Source organism: Podarcis raffonei, chromosome 10 (assembly GCF_027172205.1).
Source record: "Podarcis raffonei isolate rPodRaf1 chromosome 10, rPodRaf1.pri, whole genome shotgun sequence".
In the NCBI taxonomy this organism is placed as follows: Eukaryota; Metazoa; Chordata; class Lepidosauria; order Squamata; family Lacertidae; genus Podarcis; species Podarcis raffonei.
Window position 1 is genome coordinate 77,297,748 of NC_070611.1, and position 27,030 is coordinate 77,324,777.

The following is a 27,030-nucleotide window of genomic DNA, read 5'->3' on the forward strand; positions in this document are numbered from 1 at the left end:
CGCTGATCCCGACAATCCAACAGCGAAGTCACAAAATGAGTTCTGCATGGAAATCAGATCAGACTCCATGTTTTGGCAACATGACAAGTCTGTCTGTCAACCGGGATGCCTGAGGATTCCTGCTCCCTGCCTTTTCCTGGCCAGCCTGAGAGATCATTGGAAAGGGCGGATTTCTTGACTCCAGAATCCATCACCGCAGACCCTTTTCATTCAGGCCTAGAGATCTGCTCTTTGGCCCAGTCTGCTTGCATCATGGGGATCACCAATGGATCGTATGGATCATCAATGGATCATCCATGATGTGATACCCATCTCACGTGGGGGGGGCTCAGGAAGAATCTTCTGCCACGTGACTGGGGTCAGACAGGGCTGCTGTTTTGCTCTCCTTACTATTTCAGCTCAGGTTTTCCTGGCAGAAGTTACATTTCATCAAGAAATGGGTGGATTCATTGAGGAAACGGGGCTACATTGCAAAGAGGCAAATGTGTCTACTTTGTTACCACCCAGTGAGTTGTGTTGCAAAGGCCATTTGCAGAAAGGCTCCTATTGTATCACCTGCGGCTACATGCCGGAGTTTGGGTCTTTTCCCGAAAATGTGTCTGTGTAAATGCACTTATCCCCGTGCATTTTTAATGGCAAGACATTAAATCCCATGAGATCCACAAGCACCAGAACCATAAGCCCACACAGGAGTCCAAAAGCACAGAACGAAGCAGCCCTTTATCTCTGTGTTGTTGGCTATTAAAAGCTGGATGTCCAACGACAACAACATGTACAACAAGAACAAGAACATTGTCTCTGGGCAGCTTCCAAAAGAATAGAAGAAAACATGACCCAACATGAAATATTAAAAGCTTCCCGATACGGAGCTGCTTTTAGGCGTCTATGGAGGTTTGTCTCCTTGACATCTGGTGGGAGGGCGTTCCACAGGGCAGTCACGACAACCGAAAAGGCCCCCTGTGACCTCACTTCTCGCAATGAGGGACCTGCCAGAAGACCCTCGGAGCTGGACCTCAGTGTCCGGGCTGAGCGATGGACGTGGAGACGCTCCTTCCCTTCTTCTAGGCTGAGACCATTTGGGGCTTTCAAGGTCAGCGCCAGCACTTTGAATGGTGCTCGGAAACGGACCGGGAGCCAGTGAAGATTTCTTGTGACCCGTCTTCAGGGGCCAGCTGTTAGGGGGCCGTTCAGCTGCTGTCCATAACTGAATGTATCCCTTGCCGGAAGTAATCCATAAACCTCTCCTCCTCCGCCTTCTCGGGATGCCATTGGTGCGCGATGCTCCGGCACTTGAGAGAGGGAGAGGCGTGAGTTGGGTGCGCTCGGCTTGCCAAGGGTTAAACAGAAACGAGCTAGATTCCTAGACAGGAAAGTAAGACGGGGGGGGCAGGTCCTCCAGAGCGAAAGCCCAACCCCTCCCTTTCCTGCAAGAAGTCGGGCGTATGGGGGTCCCCTTGGTTCGGCTCTGCAGAGGCTGCCTGGGGGCGCCTGCTGGGATCCGGTGAGTCTCCTCTCTCCCAGGATAGGGCCCATGGGGAGAGCGGGGGTCCCAGCGCTGCATGGCGAGAGGGGGGCAAGTTAGGGCGGGGAGGGTCGCAGGAGGGCGGCAGCTCTGCTCTTCCTTTGCATGGATGCGCTGCTGGCCCTTTGGGTCCAAGAGTGGGGAAATGCATGCAGAGAAACCTCATTCAGATGTATGGATCAGTCCCCTTTTAGGGAGGCCTGAGTGCTCACTGGAAGGACAGATTGTGAAGCTGAGGCTCCAGTACTTTGGCCACCTCATGAGAAGAGAAGACTCCCTGGAGAAGACACTGATGCTGGGAAAGATGGAGGGCACAAGGAGAAGGGGACGACAGAGGACGAGATGGTTGGACAGTGTTCTCGAAGCTACCGGCATGAGTTTGACCAAACTGCGGGAGGCAGTGGAGGACAGAGGTGCCTGGCGTGCTCTGGTCCATGGGGTCACGAAGAGTCGGACACGACTAAACGACTAAACAACAAAACAACAGGCGGATGGAAACATTCGGATATGAAATATACCCTGGTCCCTAAAACCTCACCTGTGCAAGGAGAAGGAAGGAAGGAAGGCAGAGAAGAGAAAGCGCTTCCTCTTGCAGGGCAGAGTAAAACCTGTGGAACTCCCTCCCACAAGAGGCAGAGGCCACCAATCAAGGTGTCGTTAAAAGAGGAGGAGGCCAATCCGTCGAGGAGGAGGAGGAGAGGGCGATGGGGGGGGGTCCTCTGCTCTATGGGGCAGCCCTATGGCCTGATCCTGCAGTGCTCATTTTCTCCTCCAGTGCTTAGTGTGTGTCCAGATGCAAGTGTGTCCTCTGAGATTGCTTGGGGTTGAGCTAGATGATCCTTGGGGTGCCATCCACTTCTACAGTTCTATGAAAGCACCACTGGAGGTCTCACAAGCCAAGGCACTGAGAGCAGGAGAGGTCCTGCTGGAAAGGAAACAACCAGTGCAACTGTTTTAAAACAGGAATCCAATGTGTTAGTTGTGGGGGGACTCAGTGGGGAAGGGTAGACCCATGGATGCCACCTTGATCTTCTTGGACAAGGAGGTGGGAGAGAAATGCCATTCATAAAGAGAGGCAGCCCAGCCAATCATCTGGCTGCTACATTTTGGGCCAGTTTCTAAGTCGCCTTCAAGGCAGTTCCACACAGACAGCGTTGCAACCATCCCATCTGGTGCAGAGCAGGGAAGACCAGGGCCATGTCCTCTCTTTCCCAAAAGGTCTGTGGGGTGGGGAACTAGCCTGAGCTGGACATGGGCCTCAAGAGACCATGATGGACCCAGGAGTGCCCTCAAGTATTCATGACTGGGAAGGGGGCATGTTAAGCAATGTAACATCATCATCATTACTGTTAGTTCCCTGCCCATCACCCGAATTTCCAAGAGCAGATTACAAAATTTAAAAAACAGAAATAAGAACAGTTGTAAATGCATTACAGGCATAGAAAGGCGAGTCCCACTTTATTTGCTTTTGAGTGCTGTCCTTTGACCCCACCCACATGTCATTTGGCCCTCAGGAGTTAGCCAGATAAGGAAATAAATGAGCCCTGAAGTGGGGTTGGGCAGGAGAGCAACTCTTGAGGAGCCCTAGGTTAGGACCCCCACTATAACCCAATGCTCAGGTAACACTCAGTACAAATGACTCACTTCTCTTTTTTTTATATTTATTGAAATTTTCCACTTTAATGCATTAAAAAATAAAAAATTAAAAAACAAAAAAGTTAAAAACACATAAAGTTTACAATCCTTATTTTTCTATAACAAATTTCTCTGACTTCCCCACACCTCCCCTTCTTATATTCCAATTCAAATTGTTAGTTCAACAAGTTCTTATCCCCAATTTTTGACCTTTTTCTATTTAGTTCATTTTAAAAAAAGCCAATTTTACCTTATAAACATCAATATTTATATATCAATACTCATTCTTAAATCCTCTTTCTAAAGTCGACCCAAATTCCCTTCCACGACTTCCCCAATTTTCATACGAATAGCAAAACAGTAAAAGCAAAAACAGATTGTAATTATGCACCCTTTGGATCCCCAAACTCCACCCCCCCTTCCCGGTTTCAATCCCCAACAAATGTCCATCAGTCTTAATCTACTATCAGCCTGGAGATCTCACGTCCGAGCTCTTAATTCTCTCTCAATTCCTCTCTGCCGGTTTTTTTGATAGTCGTTAATATTAGACACCAGATCTCGGAGAAGCTCGAAGAGCCTGGGATGCAGACAGGCTCTGCTCAGCGCTCCCTTTAAAAAAATTTTTTTCTTGCATTCCCCTTCTAAAAACTATGTGCGTGTTATGGTCAGGTGCATCTTATGGAGCGAAAAATACGTTTTCCTTCTCCATTCTAAAGAAACCTCAAGAGTCTAGGTTGTGGTGCAGTCCAGAGCTGGCTCTTCCAAGACTCATACATACTTCCTCACGGAACATTTTTCTCCTCCAGGCAATATGTCAGTTTTCTAACAGAACGATGTATTTGCTTTGTAGAATTTGCAAGGATCTCTAATTCAGATAGACAGAACTTGGCAGAAGATCAAGGGATTCCTTCATCTCTCTTGGAGGCTTTCTGAGAGCACAGATGGATGAGAAAAACTCAGCTGGCCCTGAAGCAGGAAGAGGCCATGCCATCAGAACTGGGAGCAGTGGGGGATTCTGGGAGAAAACTGTGCAGAAGATCCTGGGTGAGGAGGACACTCTCCGCTCAGAGGCGCAGAGCCAGCAGTTCAGGCAGTTCTGCTTCCAGGAGGCCAAAGGACCTCGAGAGGTATGCAGCCGACTCTATAACCTTTACCATCAATGGCTGAAGCCAGAAAGGCACACGAAAGCTGAGATGCTGGACCTGGTGATCTTGGAGCAGTACCTGGCAGTCCTTCCACCGGAGATGGAAAGTTGGGTGAGGGAATGTGGAGCGGAGACCAGTTCCCAGGCAGTGGCACTGGCCGAAGGTTTCCTCCTGAGTCAGGCAGAGGAGAGAAAGCAGGCAGAGCAGCAGGTGAGAGAGACTTTCCTCTAGATACTCCAAAGGGGCTCTGAACGTGAGTGACAATATCTGAAAAGTCTCTATTAATATACCAACCTTTTCTGGAAAGCAGCCATTGAATGCTATCAGATTGCCCTTAGGTTTTTGCCTCTGTCATTCCTTTTCTAACTCTTCTTCATATTCTCTGTTTTGAATCTTTGTTGCTATTTCAGAGACAGGATCTGTTTGCAGAAATGGGCCCAGATTCCTCTGAGACCAAAAGGACTCCGTTGAACACCAGAGAGAGGCTGCTGGGTAAGGAAGGAGTCTGTTCTCCGTTTAGTCCCTTTCTGTGGATATCAAAACGAATCCATGGGTTCTTGTCATCTTTTTTTAGAGGGGGGAAAAACACTTGGGGCCAGGAGCACCAAGGAAGGGAGATGTATTTTTTAACCCAACTAAATTATGAAATGTCCAGATGCACTCAGAAGGTGAGACTTTTTGGAGAGCAGCTGCACTCCTGGCTTCCCACTTACTTTTATCTTTTGCAGGTGACCAGATGATGCCAGTAAGACCTCTTCTTCCATCTATTCCTGGTGGGGAAGGAGAAGCAACGGCTGTGGAAGCAGCTCAGGTAGAGGGAGGGAGCCCTGTGGGGAAGGGGGCTGAGGGGGGGCAGCCAGGGTGCCTCTGGCCCCCAAGGAATCTCTCTCCTCCTCTTGGCTTCTGTCCAAGCTTCTCTGAAGGCATCTTTGTCAAGGGCAGCCTGGACAGAAGCCAAGAGGCTGGGAATGCGGTTCAGGAAGCTTAATGTGCTGAGAATAAGGAACAGCCACCTTGCCTTAACTCACCTTCTGAAGGTCGATAGGATGATTCATAAGTCATTGTTGTTTTATTTCTAGATTGATCGATGAATGCTGAAACAGGCTTCGAAGCACTTCATCAAGCCTAAAAAACAGTTCCCAGGATTCACCTATCCTGTCACATCAGTTGCACAATGGGGCTTCCCCCCCCCTTCTCATCCCCTCCATTCCCCCAGTGCACTTCTGGAAGTTGTCTTTAGGGCATCAGAAGGGTCTCCCCCCCCCCCAAGAACAGCACATGGGGAGCAGAGAGGGGATCTTTCCATCTGGCACAGACAGAACACAATGAAGAACACAATGTAGAGTTCTACCCATTTACACTAAGATTAATGTCCGTCACTAAATCACACAAGAATTCCACTAAGACATTAAAAAGAGCACCCAAATTAAAATCTGCAGCAGGACGATCCCATTGAAACAAAACACCATTTAAAGAGCAGAAAGAAACAGAGCAATGTGTAGCAGACAACCTTGTTGTTGTTTAGTCGTTTAGTGGTGTCCGCCTCTTTGTGACCCCCTGGACCAGAGCACGCCAGGCACTCCTGTCTTCCACTGTCTCCCGCAGTTTGGTCAGACTCATGCTGGTAGCTTCAAGAACACTGTCCCCCCATCTCATCCTCTGTCGTCCCCTTCTCCTTGTGCCCTCCATCTTTCCCAACCTCAGGGTCTTGCAGACAACCTTAGTGCTGTCTAAAGAGGACCTTTCCCTTTCTCTCTTAGGGTCCAGTGTGCTTTGAAGATGTCACTGTTCGTTTCACAGACAAGGAATGGGCGTTGCTGGATCCTGACCAGAGAGCTCTGCATAAGGAAGTCATGGAGGAGAATTGTGGGATCGTGGCCTCTCTCAGTAAGGCTACCTTGTGGAACCTAATCGCTCTTTGGAAATTCCATGCATCTCTCTCTGTGATAAGCCTCCCGGGTTTTGAGGGAGCTCTGCAGGGCCACTTGCAGCATCTGGGATTCTAATATCCCCAAAACTGACCTTAAATGAAGGGCTATCAGCATGTTTTGACCTTGGACTGGATGAAGCCAGCATAGACCTTGCTGAGAATGGAATGGGAACATGCTGGGAATTTGAGGTTAGGAAAGCACATCTTTGTTTGACACTGTCCTGCCTTGTATTGCCCAAAATCTTCCTGACACAGAGCTTGTGGAAGGCATTGAGGGGTTTTGCTGATGGTTGTAATTGTCCACAATTCACTTCACAAAGCAGCTTGCTCAACACGCAATCCTAGTAGACCTTCATCTTGGTATTGAATGGTTAGCATCCCATTCACCCATACAGTGGTCCCTCGGGTTCCAGACGCTTCAGGTTACAGACGCTTCAGGTTACAGACTCCACTAACCCAGAAATAGTACCTCGGGTTAAGAACTTTGCTTCAGGATGAGAACAGAAATTGTGTGGCAGTGGCACGGCGGCAGTGGGAGGCCCCATTAGCTAAAGTGGTACCTCAGGTTAAGAATAGTTTCAGGTTAAGAACAGACCCCCAGAACGAATTAAGTTCTTAACCAGAGGTACCCCTGTACTCTTTTGGAGAGGTGAGCCATTGCCATAACTGCCTCGCCAGTACACTTGTCCTGGTCAGCGTCAATGAAGAGGTTGTTGGTTTCTTAGGTAGACACAATCATCCACCACCTCCATTGTCTGAAACTCACATGGTTCTATGCACATTTTGCAACAGGGAATGCCATAGACACAAGCAGTTTCTGAGCTCTGAGTGCAGAACTGCACCTAAGATTTCGGATCAAAACTGCAGAGTGGAAGGAAAGAAGGACCCTTTTCTGCCTCCCCACTTCCAGCTATTCTCTGAAGACTAAAGGAGAGACCTTCTTTAAAAATCAGGGGGGTGGGCAGGGGAAGGACTAGGCCACATGAAAAATGAACATATTATTTTAAATGCTGTTCATTCCTTTTTAGCTTTGTATTTTTGTCATTTTTTGTCAATGGACATTCCATTTTTGAGCCCATAACCTAGGTTTAAGGTCCTCTTTATGTCCTAGCTGTCCTATCTCTGTCTCTAACACTGACCACCTCTAGTGTGTGGTCACCAATGTTGATTCATGGAATTCTTCCTCTATCACAAGGGTTAGTGATCAATATTCAATACAGTGGAACTCCATTTCTTCCTGCAGCTCTAATCCATTTCTTTTTTCATTGCAGGTGTTGATGATTTGGAAATTGAGAGCGAGGACGCCCATGACAGAATCCACACAGTGGAGAAGCCATTGCCACTCTTGGAGTGTAGAGAGAGCTTCAGTCACAGCTCCCATTCGACTACCCACCAAAGAAATGCTATTGGGAAGAAACCCTATCAGTTCTCTGAATGGGGAAAAACTCTCTGTTGGAATGAAAGCCTCACTTCACAGGAAATAATTCCCACAGGGGAGGACCAACTGAAATGCTTGGAATGTGGAAAGAGCTTCAGTACGAGTGCACATTTCATTTCACATCAAATAATTCATACAGGCAAGAAACCCTATCAGTGCTTGGAATGTAGGAAAAGCTTTAATACAAGCAAAACCTTCCGTAAACGCCAAAGAATTCACAGGGGGGAGAAGCCATTTGAATGCCGAGAGTGTGGAAAGAGCTTCAGTCAGAGAACCCATCTCACAGCCCATCAAATAATTCATACAGGTGAGAAATCCTATCTGTGCTCGGAATGTGGGCGAAGCTTCAATCACAGGGCGAATCTCATGGCCCATCAAAGAATTCACAGTGGTGAGAAACCCTATCAGTGCTCAGAATGTGGGAAGAGTTTCACTGTGAGCTCCGGTCTCGCTTCCCACCAAAGAATTCATACTGGGGAGAAACCCTATCAATGCGTGAATTGTGGAAACAGCTTCAGTCAGAAGGCAAGTCTCATTTCCCATCAAAGAATTCACAGTGGTGAGAAGCCCTATCAGTGCTTGGAATGTGGGAAGAGCTTCAGTCGGAAGCAAAATCTCACTTCCCATCAAAGAATTCACACTGGTGAGAAACCCTATCAGTGCTCGGAATGTGGAAAGAGTTACTGCCATAGAGCCAATCTCACTTCCCACCAAAGAATTCACAGCGCTTGGAACGTGGAAAGAGCTTCTGTAAAAGCGCCCATCTCGCTACCCATCAAAGCATTCATACCGGGGAGAAATCCTATCAATGCTTGGATTGTGGAAAGAGTTTCCTCCAGAGAGCCGATCTCACTTCCCACCAAAGAATTCACACAGGGGGAAAACCATATCAGTGCTTGGAATGTGGAAAGACCTTTAGTCACCGTGCCAATCTCGTGGCACACCCAAGAATTCACAGTGGTGAGAAACCATATCAGTCCTCCCAATGTGGGAAGAGCTTCACTGTGAGCTCCGGTCTCACTTCCCACCAAAAAATTCACACAGGGGAGAAACCATATCAGTGCTTGGAATGTGGAAAGAGCTTCACCCGGAAGGACAACCTCACTTCCCACCAAAGAATTCACAGTGGTGAGAAACCATATCAGTGCTTGGAATGTGAAAAGAGCTTCAGTAAGAGGACCAAGCTCATGGCCCATCAAAGAATTCATACAGGGGAGAATCATAGAATTTTAGAGCTGCAGGAGTCTCCTGGGTTGTCTAGTCCACTGCAGGACTCTCAACTAAAGCATCCATGACATATTGCCTTCAAACTTCTCCTTACAAACCTCCAAGGAAGGAGAATCCACAACCTTCCAAGGGCATCTCTAATTTGAAGCCATTGATTTGGGTACCAGCCTCCAGAGCCGGTGAAAACAAGCTTGTTCAAGCTTCCACGTGACACCCCTTCCTGTTCCTCAGAAGGCTTGGTTTCCCAAAGCTTAATTGTCTTGGTCAACCCCCCTCTGCACCCCTTCCAGCTTGTTAAAATCCTTCTTAAGTTGGGGCACCCAGGACTCAAGGTGTGGTCTGAAGAAGGCAGAAGAAAGTGGGGCTATTACTTTTCTTGATCTGGACACTTGACTTCTTTGGACGCAGCCTAGAATAACAGCCTATTTTGCTGATGTTGACTCATGTTAGTCTTGTGGTCCACTAAGACCCCAGGTCTTTTCCATATGTACTACTGACAAGCCTGGTATGTCCCATCTTATATTTGTGCACCTGATTCGTCTTGCCTAAGAGCAGAATCTTACCTTTCTTCTTAGCGAAATTTATTGGATGCCTTTATATACCACCTGTTTCTTCAAGAAGCTCAGTGTGGTCTTAAGTCGCTCTCCCCCTCATCGTTTAATCCTGACAACAACCCTGTGAGGTAGGTTGGGCTGTGAAGCCATCACCCAGTGGGCTTCATGGCTGAGTGGGGATTTGAACCCAGGTCTCCCAGTTCCTAGTCCAAAACTCTTAAGCACTGCACCCCACTGGCTCTCGAATGAGACTCTTGGAAAGTGCATGCATGCGCATTTATTGAAAGTTTCAGTGCAATGTCTTGGTGTTTGTAGTTAAAGTTGTGTACACATGTATCAATGACATTAATAAATTAATGGTAATTACAGTAGAAGAGTAAATTTTAGGTATTGCTAGATGGCGATGGGGTTAGTTTGGAATGCTGGGATTGAACAACTGAACAATTTCCACATGAATCACAACAAGATCTAAAATATAAATACAAAACGCCAACAGCAACAACCCCCGAAAAAACTCCATGTCATGTATTGATGAAGTTGTTGGAGAATTTATTATGGGAAAGGGGGTAAAAGTCTTAAAAGTTCATGCAACCATCTTCTCAGGGTTCCTACTCTTTGTGTGAATGAACCTTGTTGCTACAAATAAAGATCAGGTCTACTGACCGCTGTTTTGCTCCTTTAACTTGCCTGGATTCTCCTTCTTTGCTGACCCTGGAGGGACCGCGGGGTGTGGCCCCCCGGGGAGATGGGCAGCCGAGGAAATCAGCACCCCAGGATTTTTTCCTTCTCAGTGCTTCTCCACCTGAGCCTCTTACCGAAAAGCCTGACACCCCGCAATGAGACAGGATTGTGTCCCTGCCCTCAGCAAACAAAATAGCTCCCCCCTCCCAAGATACTGAGGTGCCCTGAGGGCTGTGCGGGATCCCCAGTCATTGAAATGAAAAGGGGAGAGGCTCAGGAAAGTTTCAGGGAGCAGGCAGGGAGGGGGCAGCACAGGCTCCAGAAGCTCCGTCTCGCTCATTCCTCCACACTACTCCCCCCCCCATTACACCTGCCTCCCCCCCATGGCTCCTTCACAAGTGTGGGGAAGCTGCGCCCCCTCTGCCCCCCGTCACAGTTCCTTTAAGATCCCAAGTTGCAGGGAGAAGGTTCACCTGCAGCAAAACAAAATGCAGCTGCCCTGGCTGAGTGAAACCAGGCTGGGGGGCACCGTGGGGACTCCAGAAATGTGCCCCTAGAAGAAATGTGCCTCCCCAGTTGGAAGCAGCCCTCTTTCTGAAGCACCAAGAGAGTAAACTGACAGTTCTCTGAATGGAGAGGAGCAGAAAGCGGAGTCCACTCAAGATCAGTATTGGGACCTGTGGCTTTTCAACTTGTTCATAAATGATCTAGACTTCGGAGGGAGCAGGGAGGGGGCAAAGTTTGCTGATGGCAGTAAATTGTCCAGGGTTGTTCAAAGAAAGAGAATTTGCAAGGAGCTTGAAAAAGACTTCTCCAAATGGGGTGAATGGGCAGAAAATACAGTTCATTGTCAATGAGATTAAAGTGATGTATGTTGGGACAAAAAAATACCTCTTAATGTCATATACAGGCTCATGGGGTCTGAAATGGATCTCTCTGTGCGCTCTAGGAGACCAGGGGAGAGGGGAGCTGGTCACAGCAGGAGGGGGAGTCTCCCTGGATGCTTCAGCTGATGGCCTCCTCTGATGGTCTCCTGCCCCCCCTTCTCCTCCCTCTGAGTCTGAACAGCTCTCTGCCCCAGCCTCTTCCTGCTCACCAAACACTGTTTCCTCCTCAGCTTGCAACACCTCCCCTCCCATTCTGCTCCCTTTTCTCCCTCTTTCTGCTCATCGCCATCCCACCACCAGTCCCTGGGCTCTGAGCCTTCTTCCCTTTTGTGTTCCCCAGCTGGTGCCTCCCCTCCTGCACCCCTCCAGTCCATGACAACAGCAGCAGCAACAACAGTGCAATCAGTATGATAGTAATATGCACTGTGAGCCTCTAGTAGGAAAACTCCCCAGCAGCATGACTGAATAAAAACTTCTGGGACTATGGAAAAGTACTATCTTCCCCAAACCCCAGAATACGGAGGAGCTCTGGGGTTGCCCCATGGGGTTCAAGAGTGAAAATGGGCCCATCAGGAGACTTCCCTGGTCCCTGCAGCCCCTCCATTCCCCTCTTGCAATTCGGCTTGGGGGAAAATCTCCCATTAAATTACAGCATTTCAAGTTTTTTTCAGAATGCTTAGGAGGCAGGGATGAAGTTCTGGTGAAGAAGCAGTGCGGTGGTGGGGGTGACAGAGTTTGGTGCAAAAACCGTCTTGCATGCTTGAGTAGAGCAACTCCAGGGCAGCAGGACTTCTTCAGTAATAGTTTACGGAGCTTTCAAAGCATACAGTTCTCCCTGGGTCCCCAGTGAGGCACAAAACTTTGCTCCTGAGAGCAAATCCAGTTTCAGCAGTAAAAAAATAGAGCACACAGGATATCTAAGTCAGGCACACAAACCGGCAGAAGGGAGCAAGGGAGGAAAGAGGCTGGAAGGACGCAGGGCAGTGGACGTGTGTCTTTCGCTTCCTGTCGTCTGGGAGGGAAGTCAGGAACTCAGCATATTCAGGGGCTTCACGAAGCAAAGCTTTCTTCTTTTTTATCAAAAAAAAAATATTCATTTTATAACACAAATAAAGAACACAAACAAAAAAATAAACAACACAAACAGATTATTCTCTTATCCTTATTTTTCTAAACATTGTTAGGTGCGCTTCTCCAAGTCCCACCTATCTGATTTTCATGTTACTTCTTTAGCAGTTTACATATATCATAGTTTCTAACCATCTTTTTTTATCACACTTAAATTAACTTCACATTTTATCGCTTACAAATAATATTATTTTAAAATACACTATCTTCTACTTCTAACCCTACAGCCTATATCCACTTCCAAAGCTATTCTAAGATTTAAATATTAACATATTTTTTCAAATATTCCTTAAGCTTCTTCCAATCTTCTTCCACCATCTCTTCTCTCTGGTCTCAGAGTCTCCCGGTCAGTTTGGCAAATTCCATATAGTCCATCTTCATCTGCCATTCTTCGATAGTTGGTAAATCTTGTTTCTTCCAATTCTTTTTTCCACAATTTATCCCAATCCACCATCATGATATTGTGCCCCACATCCCTGGCCCATTCAATCATTACAGATTTCACTTGTTCATCTCTCGTATGCCATTCCAGCAATAAATTATACATCTTAGATAGGTATTTTGTTTTTGTATCTAATAATTCCATTTCTAGTTTGGATTTCTCTGTTTGAAAACCAATTTTCTAATCCATTTTAAACATTTCATTTATCTGGATGTACTGGAACCAATCATCTAATTTATCTTTCAACGGATTAAAGATTTTAATCTAAATTGGTCCCCTACTTCCATCAAACTATCATTATACTTCAACCATGTATCTTCCATATTCAACCTTTTATGGGTCTTAGCTTCCAATGGTGATATCCATCTGGGTGTTTTCCTTTCTAACAAATCCCTGTAACTTATCCAAACATCATCCAAAGATTTTCTAATTATATGATTTTTAAATCTTTTGTGAGCTTTTAGCTTGTCATACCATAAATATGCATGCCAACCAAATACATTATCAAAACCTTCTAAATCCAAAACATCTGTATCTTCCAATAAAAACCATTGTTTCAGCCAGCAAAAGGCTGCAGCTTCAAAGTAAATCCTTAAATCTGGCAGGGAGAAACCCCCTCTCTCTTTTACATCTGTTAATAATTTAAACTTAATTCTGGGTTTTTCCCCCTGCCAGATAAATTTAGATAATATCTTTTGCCATTCCTTAAAACAATTCAACTTATCAATGATAGGGAGAACTTGGAACAAAAATAACACCTTAGGCAATACATTCATCTTTATCGCAGAAATCCAGCCCAACAAAGATAGTTTCAACCTTGTACAAATATCCAAATCTCTTTTGATATCTTTCCATAACTTTTCATAGTTGTCTTTGTACAAATGCATTTTTTGCAGTCATATTTACACCCAGATATTTCACCTTTTTCACAAACTTCAGCCCTGTGGGTTCCTCTAAGTTAAGTTTTTCATGTATCGTTATTTCCCCCCCTAAAACTTTGGTTTTATTCTTATTCAATTTGAAACCTGCAACTTGTCCGAACTGTTGAATTATCTTCAGTGCTTTGATTGCACTGATCTCAGGGTCCTGTAAAGTCAATACCAAATCATCAGCAAAGACTTTAAACTTATATTGTTTAGTTCCCACTACTATGCCTTTAACTTCCTCATCATTCCTTATCATATTCAGCAGCACCTCTAGGACAGAAATAGAAAGCAGGGGGGGGGGAGGAAGTGGGCACCCTTGCCTGGTTCCCTTCTCAATCCTAATTTCTTCTGAGACCACATTGTTAATTATAATTTTTGCTTTCTGCTCCAAGTAAATTGCATTAATACCATTAAAAAATTTTTTGACCGATCCCCATATTACACAAGTTCTGTTTCATAAAACTCCAAGAAACATTATCAAAGGCTTTCTCTGCATCAATAAACATAAACATTGCTTTAGGATTCTTTTTTGCCTCTAATCTTTCCAGCACATTCCTAATATTATCTTTCATATGCCTCTCAGATAAAAAACCTGACTGATCTTTATGTATGTGCTTATTCAAAATCTTCTTCAATCTTGTAGCCAAAATATTTGCAAATATTTTATAATCCACATTCAACAAGGAAATTGGTCGCTGATTCCTTACTTGAGCTCTATCTGTATCTGGTTTGGGTATCAGAGTGATGAAGGCCTCTTTCCAGGGCTCGGGTGCTTTGTCCCCCTTTAATATTTTGTTACAACATCCATCAATGGTTGTATCAGCCAATCCTTAAATATTTTATAATACTTGGAAGTTAAAGCATCAGGTCCCAGTGCTTTGCCTATTTTCATTTGGGCAATAGGAGTATAGCATCTAGATCAAGGGAAGTAATAGTGCCACTGTATTCTGCTCTGGTCAGACCTCACCTGGAGTACTGTGTCCAGTTCTGGGCACCACAGTTCAAGAAGGACACTGACAAACGGGAACGTGTCCAGAGGAGGGCAACCAAAATGGTCAAAGGCCTGGAAACGATGCCTTATGAGGAAAGGCTAAGGGAGCTGCACATGTTTAGCCTGGAGAAGAGGAGGTTAAGGGGTGATATGATAGCCATGTTCAAATATATAAAAGGATGTCACATAGAGGAGGGAGAAAGGTTGTTTTCTGCTGCTCCAGAGAAGCGGACACGGAGCAATGGATCCAAACTACAAGAAAGAAGATTCCACCTAAACATTAGGAAGAACTTCCTGACAGTAAGAGCTGTTTGACAGTGGAATTTGCTGCCAAGGAGTGTGGTGGAGTCTCCTTCTTTGGAGGTCTTTAAGCAGAGGCTTGACAACCATATGTCAGGAGTGCTCTGATGGTGTTTCCTGCTTGGCAGGGGGTTGGACTCGATGGCCCTTGTGGTCTCTTCCAACTCTATGATTCTATGATTCTAATTGCCCCTTCAACTTCTTGTCTTGTAACCAGTTCATTTAGTAGGCTTGTTTTGTCCGCTGGAATTTTCTGCAATCCATTTTTGTCCAAAAACTGTTCCATTTTATCCATTTTTCCTTTTTGTAAAGCTGCTTATAGTATTTTGAAAACATTTTCTAATCTCTGTTGGGTTCTCAATATTCTTACCACCCTCCATAATATTAATTATTGTACTCTCCTTCTGTCCCCAAGCCAATAATTTTCTGCATTTATTTGCCGATGCAAAAGTCTTTTGTTTCATCAATATAATTTTCCATTCAATTTCTTGGTTTACTATTTGTGAAGACTAAGATTGTAATGCTTTAATTTCCTTTTGAATCTGTTGATTTTTTTGGGTTACATCTTAGCTTTTTCTCTTTCTCCTTTGAGACAGAACTTTTTCCTTTTGCTCATTCTGTGCTTCCTTCCTGATAGAATTCTGTTGAATCAAAATACCTGGCATTACCACTTTACTTGCACCCCTTGCTTCAATTCCAGGATTCAGGTTCAATTCAAAATAGTCCTTTAGGGTCTTTTGAGCTTTATTTACGATCAATTCATTTCTCAGTAAAACATCATTCATCTGCCATCTAAAAGTACCCTGTAGAGACAATTTTAACTCTGTCAACACAGCATTACGATCAGAACAAGTCCTTGGGCAAATCTCTGATTTAGCGACTCTTGAGGTCAGGTCTTTAGTTAGCTGTCAGGGAATTGGAGGCTGCAAAAGAGCTGAGGGGGAAGCAGAGAGGCAAGAGTATCTGGTGGCGTGGGAAGGGGCCCCTAGTTCAGAGAATACCTGGGTCCCGGAGAGTTGTATCACTGACGAAGGTCTAGTGGAGGAGTTCCACAATTTCTTCCCCGACAAACCCAAACCCCGGGGTAGATTTTTCCAACAGGTGTTCGGGCCGACGGACGATGAAGAGAATTTCGAGGGATTCCCACCATCTGACGAAGAGGAAGAAGAAGAGGAAAGTGTCTTTTGGGGAACACGAGGAACTGTGGGTTTGAGGGAGGACTGGAGGAGGGTTTTTGAAGATACGGATGAGGAGGAGGGTAGTTTTCCAGGCTTCACCCCCGCCACTCCAGAGAAGGGTAAATTGGGGGTGGTCGATTCTCCCGAGGGGGAGGGGGCCTTTGAGGAGGGGGTGGATGTCAGGGAATTGGAGGCTGCGAAAGAGCTGAGGGGGAAGCAGAGAGGCAAGTACAGAGAGTCCACGCCGGTAATTAGCAGTTTCTCTTCCACGTCAGAGGAGGAAGCTGGGAGGGGGGAGCCAGTACTGGGAACCAGCCACTCACAGAGCAGAGGAAGCAAGAGGTGTGGACTCAGGAAATGGGCTTGCTGGGGGAGGCGTAAAAAAAGTCAGACAATTCATCTGACTCCGAGAGATGAAGTGTGTTTTTGAACTCTTGTAACTGCTTTGAAGCTTAGCAATAAATCTCTTGTACAGAGATGGCTGTGTGCCCGGAGCATTATCTCAGCTAGCTTGTCAGCACAACCCCTACATTAGCCATATATAATCCAAACGTAAAAGGTACACACAATACAGTCCTTTTGATGTTGGAAGAATTGACCGCTAATGCCTCATAGTCTCGCAGCTTCGTATAATCACAGGAAGCTTTTTGTCCGATGTGTCGCAGCTCCAACCCCCTCATTCTCGGAGCTCAAAAACAGAACTTTCCAGGGAGGGGGGAGCCCACTTTTGACACCTGCCAGATTCCATGTCCTCAAAATGCTCGATTTGAGGTTTTCCGGGGGTCTGCTGTGCTGGAGCAGTTTCCCCTGCCTTTGATATACCGAGGTCTCCTCCGATAAAGAGATCTCCAACTGTGATGGCGAGCGATCAACCAGAAGCCCTTCATGAAGCAAAGCTTTCTGCCGGCTGCTTTGAGGCAAATGTGCATCCCAGAAACACACACTGTGATTTATGGTGTATTGCCATATCCATTGTTTTCCAAAGTTATCACAATGTAGTCTAGAAACTAGTATAGGATGAGAGCAATATATGCCCAGCCCTAATCCTCACTCACCACCAGAAATACAGATTCACCCTCTCCCCCTCACTATCAAAAGGTACCTTACATCTAAAATTATACTCATTATTGTGGGATATTACCTTCATTATTTCATTACTATACAGTTTTACATATAAACAGCAGAACAAATACATGACATGCTTTGAAGATGGATTTTCTGCTAAGTTCATTGCTGTGAAGAAGAGTAAACTCTGAAAGGAACACGTTCCTCCCTCCATACATTTAAATGGGTTCTCCACTCTGAGAAGAAGAAGAGTTTGGATTTGATATCCCGCTTTATCACTACCCGAAGGAGTCTCAAAGTGGCTAGCATTCTCCTTTCCCTTCCTCTGTGAGGTGAGTGGTGCTGAGACAATTCAAAGAAGTATGACTGGCCCAAGGTCACCCAGCAGCTGCCTGTGGAGGAGCGGGGACGCAAACACGGTTCCCCAGATTACGAACCACTCTTGACCACTACACCACACTGGCTCTTAGATGTTCCTTAAACACTCCATTATAACTAAAGCACTTTCTGCAATCTTTCCCTTTAAACAGCTTCTCCTCTTTGAGGGTTGATGGATTTATAGGGTGTCAACTGTTAAAGTTCTTCCTGTCCATGAGTCTGTAGATGTAGGATTCCACTAGGACTGAACCTCTGTCTACTTTCCTGATATTTATATGGTTTGTCTTTTGTGTGTTTGTTGACATAAATCAAGGCTTCCACTCTGACTGAAGCTCCTTCCACAGTCCATACCTTTAAACAGTTTCTGCCCTGTGTGTCTGCTGATGTGTTCTAAGGTGTCCATTCTGACTGAAGCTCTTTCCACACTCCATACATTTAAATCGTTTCTTACCGATGTGAGTCTGTTGATGTACTCTCAGGTTTCCACTATAACTGAAGCTCTTTCCACACTCCATACATTTAAAAGGTTTCTCTCCTGTGTGAGTCCGTTGATGTTGTCTAAGGTGTGCACTCTGACTGAAGTTCTTTCCACACTTGATACATTTATATGGTTTCTGCCCTGTGTGAGTTCGTTGATGTGTTCTAAGTTGTCCAATCTGAATGAAGCTCTTTCCGCACTCCATACATTTAAATGGTTTCTCCCCTGTGTGAGTTCGTTGATGTGTTCTAAGGCTTCCACTATCACTAAAACTCTTTCCACACTCCATGCATTTAAATGGTTTCTCTCCTGTGTGAGTCCGTTGATGTTTTCTAAGGTCTGCATCGTAACTAAAACTCTTTCCACACTCCATACATTTAAATGGTTTCTCTCCTGTGTGAGTCCGTTGATGTGATCTAAGGCTTCCACCATAACTAAAGTTTGTTCCACACACCATGCATTTAAATGGTTTCTCTCCTGTGTGAGTCCGTTGATGTTGTCTAAGGTGTGCCCTCTGGCTGAAGTTCTTTCCACACTCGATACATTTATATGGTTTCTCCCCTGTGTGAGTCCGTTGATGTTGTCTAAGGCCTGCATCGTAACTAAAGCTCTTTCCACACTCCATACATTTAAATGGTTTCTCTCCTGTGTGAGTCCGTTGATGTGATCTAAGGCCTGCATCGTGACTGAAGCTCTTTCCACACTCCATACATGTATATGGTTTCTCCCCTGTATGAGTCCGTTGATGTATTCTAAGGTTTCCAATCTGAAAGAAGCTCTTTCCACACTCCATACATCTAAATGGTTTCTCACCTGTGTGAGTTTGATGGTGTAAAGTTAGGTGCGCATTTTGACTAAAGCTCTTTCCACACTCCATGCATTTAAATGGTTTCTCCCCTGTGTGAGTCAGTTGATGTTTTCTAAGGTTTGAACTGAAACTGAAGCTCTTTCCACACTCCATACATGTATATGGTTTCTCTCCTGTGTGAATATGTTGATGTTTTCTAAGGGTTCCACTATCACTAAAGCTCTTTCCACAAGCCATGCATTTACACGGTTTCTCCCCTGTATGTGTACGTTGATGTATTCTAAGGTTTCCATTCTGACTGAAGCTCTTTCCACAGTCCATACATTTAAATGGTTTCTCCCCTGTGTGAGTCTTTTGGTGTAATTTAAGGTTTCCATTCTGACTGAAGCTCTTCCCACACTCCCTGCATTGGAATCCTTTCTTACCCATGTGAGTCTGCTGGTGTGTTCTAGGTTTTTCACTATCAGTGAAACTCTTTCCACACTTCAAATCTTTAAAAGGTTTCTCTCCTGTGAGTTTGTTGATGTGAGCTATGTGTGCTCATTCAGTGAAGCATATTCCACATTTCTCACATTTCAATGTCTATTCCCGTCCCCTGGAATTCTGACATTCTTCTGTAACACCTTCTTCAGAGTGGGCAGAGAGGAAGTCCTTTTTGGATTCCAAGGAAGAGAACAAAGGGAAAAGAACAAATCAATCACCATTTGCCCCTTCTCTTATTTCACACATCTCCTACATTCCCCCGCTTCCTACCCATGTTCCCAATTTTTATGAAATAATAATAATAATAATAATAATAATAATAATAATAATGGTAATGATAATAATTTATTATTTATACCCTGCCCATCTGGCTGGGCTTCCCCAGCCACTCTGGGCAGCTTCCAGAAAAACATTAAAATACTGTAATACATCAAACATTAAAAGCTTCCCTAAAAAGGGCTGCCTTCAGATGTCTTCTAAAAGTCTGGTAGTTGTTTATCTCTTTGACATCTGGTGGGAGGGCGTTCTACAGGGAGGGTGCCACTACCGAGAAGGCCCTCTGCCTGGTTCCCTGTAACTTTGCTTCTCGCAGTGAGGGAACCGCCAGAAGGCCCTCAGAGCTGGACCTCAGTGTCCAGGCAGAACAATGAGGGGTGGAGACGCTCCTTCAGGTATACTGGACCGAGGACGTTTAGGGCTTTAAGGGTCAGCACAAACACTTTGAATTGTGCTCGGAAACATACTGGCAGCCAATGTAGGTCTTTCAAGACCGGTGTTATGTGGTCTCCGTGGCCTCTCCCAGTCCCCAGTCTAGCTGCTGCATTGTGGATTAGTTTTAGTTTCTGGGTCACCTTCAAAGGTAGCCCCACGTATAGCGCATTGAAGTCCAAGCGGGAGATAACCAGAGCATGCACCACTCTGGCAAGGCAGTCCACAGGGAGATAGGGTCTCAGCCTGCGTACCAGATAGAGCTGGTAGACAGCTGTCCTGGACACAGAATTGACCTGCGCCTCCATGGACAGCTGTGAGTCCAAAATGACTCCCAGGCTGCGCACCTGGTCCTTCAGGGGCACAGTTACCCCATTCAGGACCAGGAAATCCTCCACACCTGCCCGCCTCCTGTCCCCCAAAAGCAGTACTTCTATCTTGTCAGGATTCAACCTCAATCTGTTAGCCACCATCCATCCTCCAACCGCCTCCAGACACTCACACAGGACCTTCACTGCCTTCACTGGTTCTGATTTGAAAGATAGGTAGAGCTGGGTATCATCCGCATACGGATGAACACCCAGCCCAAACCCCCTGATGATCTCTCCCAGCGACTTCATGTAGATGTTGAACAGCATGTGGGAGAGTACAGAATCCTGAGGCACCCCACAAGTGAGAGCCCAGTGGTCTGAACACTCATCCCCCAACACCATTTTCTGGACACGGCCCAGGAGAAAGGAGTGGAACCACTGTATGACAGTGCCCCCAGCTCCCAGCCCCTCAAGACGGTCCAGAAGGATGTTATGCTCAATGGTATCAAAGGCCGCTGACAGATCCAGCAGAACTAGGAAACCTTTGTCCTTAGCCCACCAGAGATCATCAACCAGTGCGACCAAGGCAGTTTCAGTCCCATGATGAGGCCTGAATCCCAACTGGAAGGGATCCAAATGGTCCGCTTCTTCCAGGCATGCCTGGAGTTGTTCAGCAACTACTCGCTCAATCACCTTGCCCAAGAATGGAAGATTTGAGACTCAGCGATAGTTGGGCATCGTGGCCGCATCTAAAAATGGTTTTTTAAGAAGCGGTTTAATAACTGCCTCTTTCAGCGGGTCTGGAAAGGCTCCCTCATGGAGGGAAGCATTCACCACACCACAAAGCCCATCGCCCAGCCCTTCCTGGCTAGCTTTTATCAGCCAGGATGGGCAAGGATCAAGGAGACAAGTGGTTGGTTTCACTCGTCCAAGCAGTCTGTCCACATCCTCGGGGGTAACAGGTTGGAATTGATCCCACACAACTTGACTAGACAAACTCTAGCACTCTCCCGTCCCAGCCCTGATGCCACGGTGGAGTCTACCTGAGCGACTTGAGCGACCTGAGTGAATCTGAGCGACTTTATCTGTAAAAAACTTTGCAAAATCATTGCAGGAGATCATGTGGGCCGCACTGAGCCCTGATGTTGCAGGTGGTTCTGCTAAATTGCGAACCACCTGAAAAAGTCTCCTGCTGCTGTTTTCTGCAGATGCAATAGAGGCGGTGAAGAAAGTAGTTTTCGCCGTCACTACCGCAACTTGGTAGGCTCAACATTCAGCTCTAACCCGTGTCTGGTCAGCTTCAGAATGGGTCATCTGCCACCGGTGCTCTAGCCGTCTCAACGATTGTTCCATTGCCCTCAGATCCGTGGAAAACCACAGGGCTGTTCGGGCTCCATGCAATCAGAGAGGGTGCTTCGGAGCCAGTCAATAGCCCAGGTTAACTCCACATTCCAGCGGGCCACCAGGGAATCAGCTGAAAGGCCATCAACATGGGATAAAGCATCCCCTACCACTCTCTGGAAACCATTTGGATCCATTATATGGTGGGAGCAGACCATCCAAATCGGTCCCACCTCCCTGCAGAGGGGAAGGGTCGCGGAGAAGTCCAGTTGCACCAGGAAGTGATCTGACCATGGCACTTCTTTTGTTTTGCTTTTACTTAGTGTCAGATCACCAACATCCATAGAGGTAAACACCAGGTCCAAGGCATGTCTGCAGCTATGGGTTGGGCCAGACTTATTCAGGGACAGCCCCATGGAGGCCATGCTTTCCACAAAGTCCCGAGCGGCCCCTTGTAAGGTCGTGTCGGCATGGATGTTAAAATCCCCTAGGACAACCAAACTAGGTTTCTCCAGGAGAAAATCCGCCACGACCTGAAGCAGCTCGGACAGGGAATCCTTGGTGAAGACGGGGGGGGGGTCAGTACACCAAAAGGAATCCTGTACTGCCCCTATTGCCCAACTTCCAGAACATGCACTCAGAAAACTGGGTCTTCTCAATAGGACGCCTGGTGCAATAATAATAATAATAATAATAATTTATTATTTATACCCCGCCCATCTGGCTGAGTTTCCCCAGCCACTCTGGGCGGCTCCCAATCAGTGTTAAAAACAGTACAGCATTACATATTAAAAACTTCCCTGAACAGGGCTGCCTTAAGATGTCTTCTGAATGTCAGGTAATTATTTATCTCTTTGACATCTGATGGGAGGGCGTTCCACAGGGCGGGCGCCACTACCGAGAAGGCCCTCTGTCTGGTTCCCTGTAGCCTCACTTCTCGCAGGGAGGGAACCGCCAGAAGGCCCTCGGCGCTGGATCTCAGTGTCCGGGCTGAACGATGGGGGTGGAGACGCTCCTTCAGGTATACAGGACCGAGGCCGTTTGGTGCAAACTAATGACTTCCTAAAAATCACTGCAAACCCCCCTCCCCGCCCACATGACCTGGGTTGCTGTGTGTAAGAGAAACCTGGCGGACAAGCAGCGGCAAGGACAGGCCCATCTGCTTCATCCAACCAGGTCTCTGTCACACATGCCAGGTCAAGTCCTCCATCCACGATCAAGTCATGGATCACAATGGTTTTATGGATCATTGACCTGGCATTGCACAGCAGCACCTTCAGGTTGTGTGGGTATCCCTTGCTGATTCCAGTATCCATCCAGTCAAGACCAGACCTGGAGGCAGGGATAGTCCTCAAACAATGACTAAGCCCGCTTCCTCGGTAATGACGTGGTCTGGTCTTAGCGTAACTCCTCCTCCTACCCGTGATCACTGAGATCGGTTGTCCCAGTACATCCCCCCCTGTGGAACCTGCCCCAGCCGTTTTGTTTGTTGGGATCCACTCCCAGGCAGCCCTGACCCCTCCCCTTAAAATCAAATTAAAACCTATACAAAAAACAAACTAACAAAACAATAAAACAAACAAAAGAGAATGTTACAAACACACCATAATTAAATTAAATTAAACAAATTCCCACACCCAACTAAACCCCCACCCCACCCCTCGTACACACAGCAAATTAAAAAGCAATGTCATCAAATGATAGTAATGCAGCAGCAACCTTTCATAATCCTCAAACATCATTAATAGCACAGCCTGATCTTGGAATACAGCCTTTTCAAATCAATTGCTTCCTCACAGGAAAGGCAGCTGCTCTCTGTCCATGCAGGCCCTCTCTTTCTCTGGTCCATCGTTCCTTTGGACATTCCCCATCCTCTGCATCATAAAGACACTGAGGTCCAGCGCCGAGGGCCTTATGGCGGTTCCCTCATTGTGAGAAATGAGGTTACAGGGAACCAGACAGAGGGCCTTCTCGGTAGTGGCGCCCACCCTGTGGAACACCCTCCCTTCAGATGTGAAGGAAATAAGCAGCTATCTTATCTTTAAAAGACATCTGAAGGCAGCCCTGTTCAGGAAGGTTTTTAATATTTAACGCTGTACTGTTTTAAACATTTTATTGGAAGCCGCCCAGAGTGGCTGGGGAAACTCAGCCAGGTGGGCGGGATATAAATAATAAATTATTATGATTATATTATTATAATCCTCCATCCAGCCCTGTTTCCACCTCTAGATCTTCATGAGTCACCTTCACAGTCCCAATGGCCTCAAGAGGTCCAAGTGGACCATTTTGGGAGACCCAGATCTACATCTTTTCCAGGGACTGTGGTCTGGGTCAGAGAACTAGTGACAAGGCTTGGTGCTTGGGGTCAGCTGAATGGGTGCTCAGGGAAGCTCCTGTTCTGGGAGATGGACCTCTGTCTACATGCCTCACATTGCATGGAGAGAGCAGAAGCAGGAGGAAAGCAGCTGGCAAATGGGAATCCCAGACGGAAACACCCACCCCCTGTTCCTTATAATAATGATGTGCTGCCTGATCTCGTGCCTGTCTTCTGACGCAGGACTATCCTAATCTGGCACTGACAAAGCTGGATATTCAAGGCAAAGAGATAACTGTACTTAATGGAAAGTTCAACCTTGTAACACTGTCCTAAAGGATCTTCACTCGCTCTCAGTGCATTTCGGAGCACAATTCAAACTGTTTGTGCTGATCTTTAAATTGTCATGGTTGCATCTTTCAGGCAAGAAAAGTATTGATCTGACATATAGAGATCATTCCTAGTCTATTGGTTCAAGAAGGTTCTGGTGGTTTTACTCTGTGTGATTCAAAGCTGGCGTTTTCTCTAGCTGGAACATCTTACCTGATCAGGGAGTTTCCTTTCTGCTGAGAGCAGGGGGTGGGATCAGTTGTAATGAGATTATGCTGAACCTTCCTTGTTTTGGGAACCAGATGAAGCTGGCTTAAACTGGAGTGAGCCAGGCTTGTTATCCCGTCCCAAGGTTACTCTGACACTGAATTGTTTATAAATCACAGTATTGAAAGGCGCCTGGTCCCACTTCCTATTTTGCTATTCTCTACTCTGCTTGTGTCTTTCTTACTTGAGTGCTGTTTTGCTATGCTGTGTTAGGGTTTTACTGTAAATTCAGTTTTTGGATAGTCATGCTTCTTTGCCTTCTGTACTAAATTTATCTGCTGAATGGATTTTTTGCTGCCTCTTAGTGTTTTTTCCTATTCTGCTAACTATATGTCGGACTTGGAGATCATTATGGAGGAGCAAGATCGGCGACCTAAAGCCCTCAACCGACTTGGCCCTGTAGACCTGAAGGAGCGTCTCCACCCCCATCCTTCACTCTGAACACTGAGGTCCTCCTCTGAGGTCCTCCTGCTGGTCCCCTCTCTGTGATAAGTGAGGGTACAGGGAACCAGGCAGAGGGCCTTCTCGGTGGTGGCGCCCGCCCTGTGGAACGCCGTCCCTTCAGAGGTCAAGGAAATGAACAACTACCTGACATTTGGAAGACAGCTGAAGGCAGCCCTGTGTCAGGAGGTTTATAATGTTTGATGTTTTCCTGTCTTTTATATGTACTGGAAGCTGCCCAGAGTGGCTGGGGAAACCCAACCAGATGGGCAGGGTATAAATACTACAATTATTATTCTTTTGTGATTTTTTTTGTAGTTATTTTGGAATTTGTACTGCAATATTAGCTCAAGAAATGTTATGGGTGGAGAAAATCACAGGGTTGCCATAAACTATAATCCCACCCACGAACGCTCATTCACATACATTCTGTAAATTTGGGGAGGTCACACACCTCACCTGTGCTAATACTGGCAGTCTTTGGCCTGCACAGGCACATCCTGTGTGTAGAGCCTCCAGCCCCAGGCACTGTCTATCTTGAAAATGGGTCCTTTGACTGGGAAGATTCAGGCAGTCGCTGTCATCGGATGCTGAAGGATTGTATCTCAGCTTGTCAGTCACTCTGACACTGCCTTCAAAGAATAAGAGGAACAGAAATGTTTTCGAGGTGCAACTTCTCTATCAGCCCTGAGAGCCATTCCATGGACTCTGCACCCCTGTTTCTGATGACAGATGTACATTATCCTCATCCTCAGTGGAAAAGACACTTAAAGATGGAAGCCTGAGAGAGAGGAAAAGGTTTCTGGCTGCTTCCTGGGTGGGATTGCGGAAACCAAGAGCCGCTTCTGAGAAGGCCTCCCCCCTCCCCTCTTCCTCTCGGATTTCCTCTCCTCTCCAGGGGACCAATGGTTGGACTGGGCAGAAGTGCTGTGTCTGGACAGGGCAGGGGATTATGGGGTGGGAAGAGGATGGAGCTTGTAGGAAGGAAGGGTGGGGGGACTGGACCCCCCCACTTTCCAGGGATCCTTCTCTGGTTGCCTTGAAGGGGGGCCCATCCCTGGGTGGGAGGGAGAAGCCAAGGCGGCCCATCTGGAGATTCATCGTGGGCGTCATGATGGAGATGTCTCCCCAAAGACTGGTCTTCCTCTCCCCCCCCCCCATTGCTGCGTTTCCCTGACCCGGGGGTGCCTCTTCCCTTCTCCGCCCACTTCCATGACCCCCTCTCTTTCTCCCGGAGTCTCGCCTGAACCCAGACGCCCCCTTGGCCCGGTTCACCCCTCGCCCTGCGCGACCCATCTCTCCGTCCCTAATGCCCCCCAAGATGAGCCGGGGAGGGACAGGGGGGTCTCTATCCAGGCGCCTCCCGCACCCCTTAACCCTTTCCTGGCCCGATTCTCTCCGCGCCCCAGGGATGCCTGCGCGGGGGAAACGGGGCCAGGGAGTCCTCGTGGGTGGGCGCCCCACCTCCGCCCCTGCGAGGAAAGCCCCCTTCGCAGCAGGCGTGCCGGGATCCACACCCCACGGAAGGCGCTTGGGGGAGCTGGAGGGCGTCTCTGGGTCCTTTTCTCCCTCCGACCCCTTTACCTCTTTGTGCTCGCTCCCGATCCTCCTTTCCTTTCCTGCAACATCCACGTGGGTGGGGAGGATTTACCTGTCGCCCCTCCTCCCCTTTGAGAACGCGCGCCCCCCTATAGCTACGGGTCAGAGCAGCAATCCGGAGTGGAAGCTCCACTTCCGGGAGAAGCAGGCAGTTAGGGAGGGGGCTCACACCCCCCAGTCCTGGAACAGAAGAGCCAGATTGGAGGAGGAGGAGGAGCAATGTATTGGGGGAGGGATTTGGGATGGTGGGGGCGGGGTGAGAGGAGGATGTGCAGGGAGGGAACGTTTGAGTGGGGGGGGGAGAAGAGGAAGGTTTCCCCCCTTCCTTTAGTGGATTGGAGAGCGGGGGAGGGGCTGATCCCGGAGATCCAGCTGCAAAGTGGGTCCCGTCCCGCCTACAAGGTTTGCATTGCAACACCCTTCCGCCCCCCACCCCACGAGCTTAGATCCCTCCGTGTTTTAGGTATTGCTGCTTTTCAAACCAGGAATGGAGGGGGGCAGCTAAACGACTCCCCCCAAATCC

General features: G+C 47.1%; 5 protein-coding genes across 18 annotated transcripts in view; 2 read left to right on the forward strand and 3 right to left on the reverse strand.

Annotated features, from left to right (window-relative positions):
* The window catches only part of LOC128421706 (zinc finger protein 883-like), a 268,891-nt gene that overhangs the window by 135,713 nt on the left and 106,148 nt on the right, over positions 1-27,030 (forward strand). The gene's annotated exons all lie outside the window — the stretch shown is intronic.
* LOC128421734 (zinc finger protein 665-like) overlaps positions 1-27,030 on the reverse strand; it is a 104,788-nt gene that overhangs the window by 70,959 nt on the left and 6,799 nt on the right. The gene's annotated exons all lie outside the window — the stretch shown is intronic.
* The window catches only part of LOC128421728 (oocyte zinc finger protein XlCOF6-like), a 226,920-nt gene that overhangs the window by 23,107 nt on the left and 176,783 nt on the right, over positions 1-27,030 (reverse strand). The window lies entirely within an intron of this gene.
* On the forward strand, positions 1,445-9,179 carry LOC128421775 (zinc finger protein 883-like). The gene is made up of 7 exons (XM_053404960.1): positions 1,445-1,501; positions 4,008-4,512; positions 4,713-4,794; positions 5,031-5,113; positions 6,063-6,189; positions 7,504-8,395; positions 8,461-9,179. The coding sequence occupies exons 2-7, from the start codon at positions 4,099-4,101 to the stop codon at positions 8,963-8,965; spliced, it is 2,103 nt and encodes a 700-aa protein (XP_053260935.1). The 5' UTR covers positions 1,445-1,501; positions 4,008-4,098; the 3' UTR covers positions 8,966-9,179.
* On the reverse strand, positions 11,808-26,738 carry LOC128421741 (zinc finger protein 470-like). Of its 4 annotated transcripts, XR_008332369.1 has the most exons (4): positions 26,493-26,738; positions 25,368-25,540; positions 15,688-19,364; positions 11,808-15,145 (listed from the first exon to the last, which is right to left on the reverse strand). XR_008332369.1 is itself a non-coding variant. In XM_053404908.1 (3 exons), the coding sequence occupies exon 3, from the start codon at positions 19,140-19,142 to the stop codon at positions 17,781-17,783; it is 1,362 nt and encodes a 453-aa protein (XP_053260883.1). In that variant the 5' UTR covers positions 19,143-19,364; positions 25,368-25,540; positions 26,493-26,738; the 3' UTR covers positions 11,808-17,780. The 4 variants fall into 4 exon arrangements, 3 of the variants coding, with proteins under 3 accessions (XP_053260883.1, XP_053260884.1, XP_053260885.1); XM_053404908.1 differs by having other exon boundaries at positions 11,808-19,364; XM_053404909.1 differs by having other exon boundaries at positions 11,808-19,364; positions 25,363-25,540.

Coding starts and splice junctions, on each gene's coding strand:
- LOC128421741 (XM_053404910.1), bottom strand. CDS start 19,142: ATGGGTAAGAAAGGATTCCAATGCAGGGAGTGTGGGAAGAGCTTCAGT.
- LOC128421775 (XM_053404960.1), top strand. CDS start 4,099: ATGGATGAGAAAAACTCAGCTGGCCCTGAAGCAGGAAGAGGCCATGCC. Junction 4,513..4,712: donor GAAAGCAGGCAGAGCAGCAG/GTGAGAGAGACT, acceptor TTGCTATTTCAG/AGACAGGATCTGTTTGCAGA. Junction 4,795..5,030: donor CACCAGAGAGAGGCTGCTGG/GTAAGGAAGGAG, acceptor TATCTTTTGCAG/GTGACCAGATGATGCCAGTA.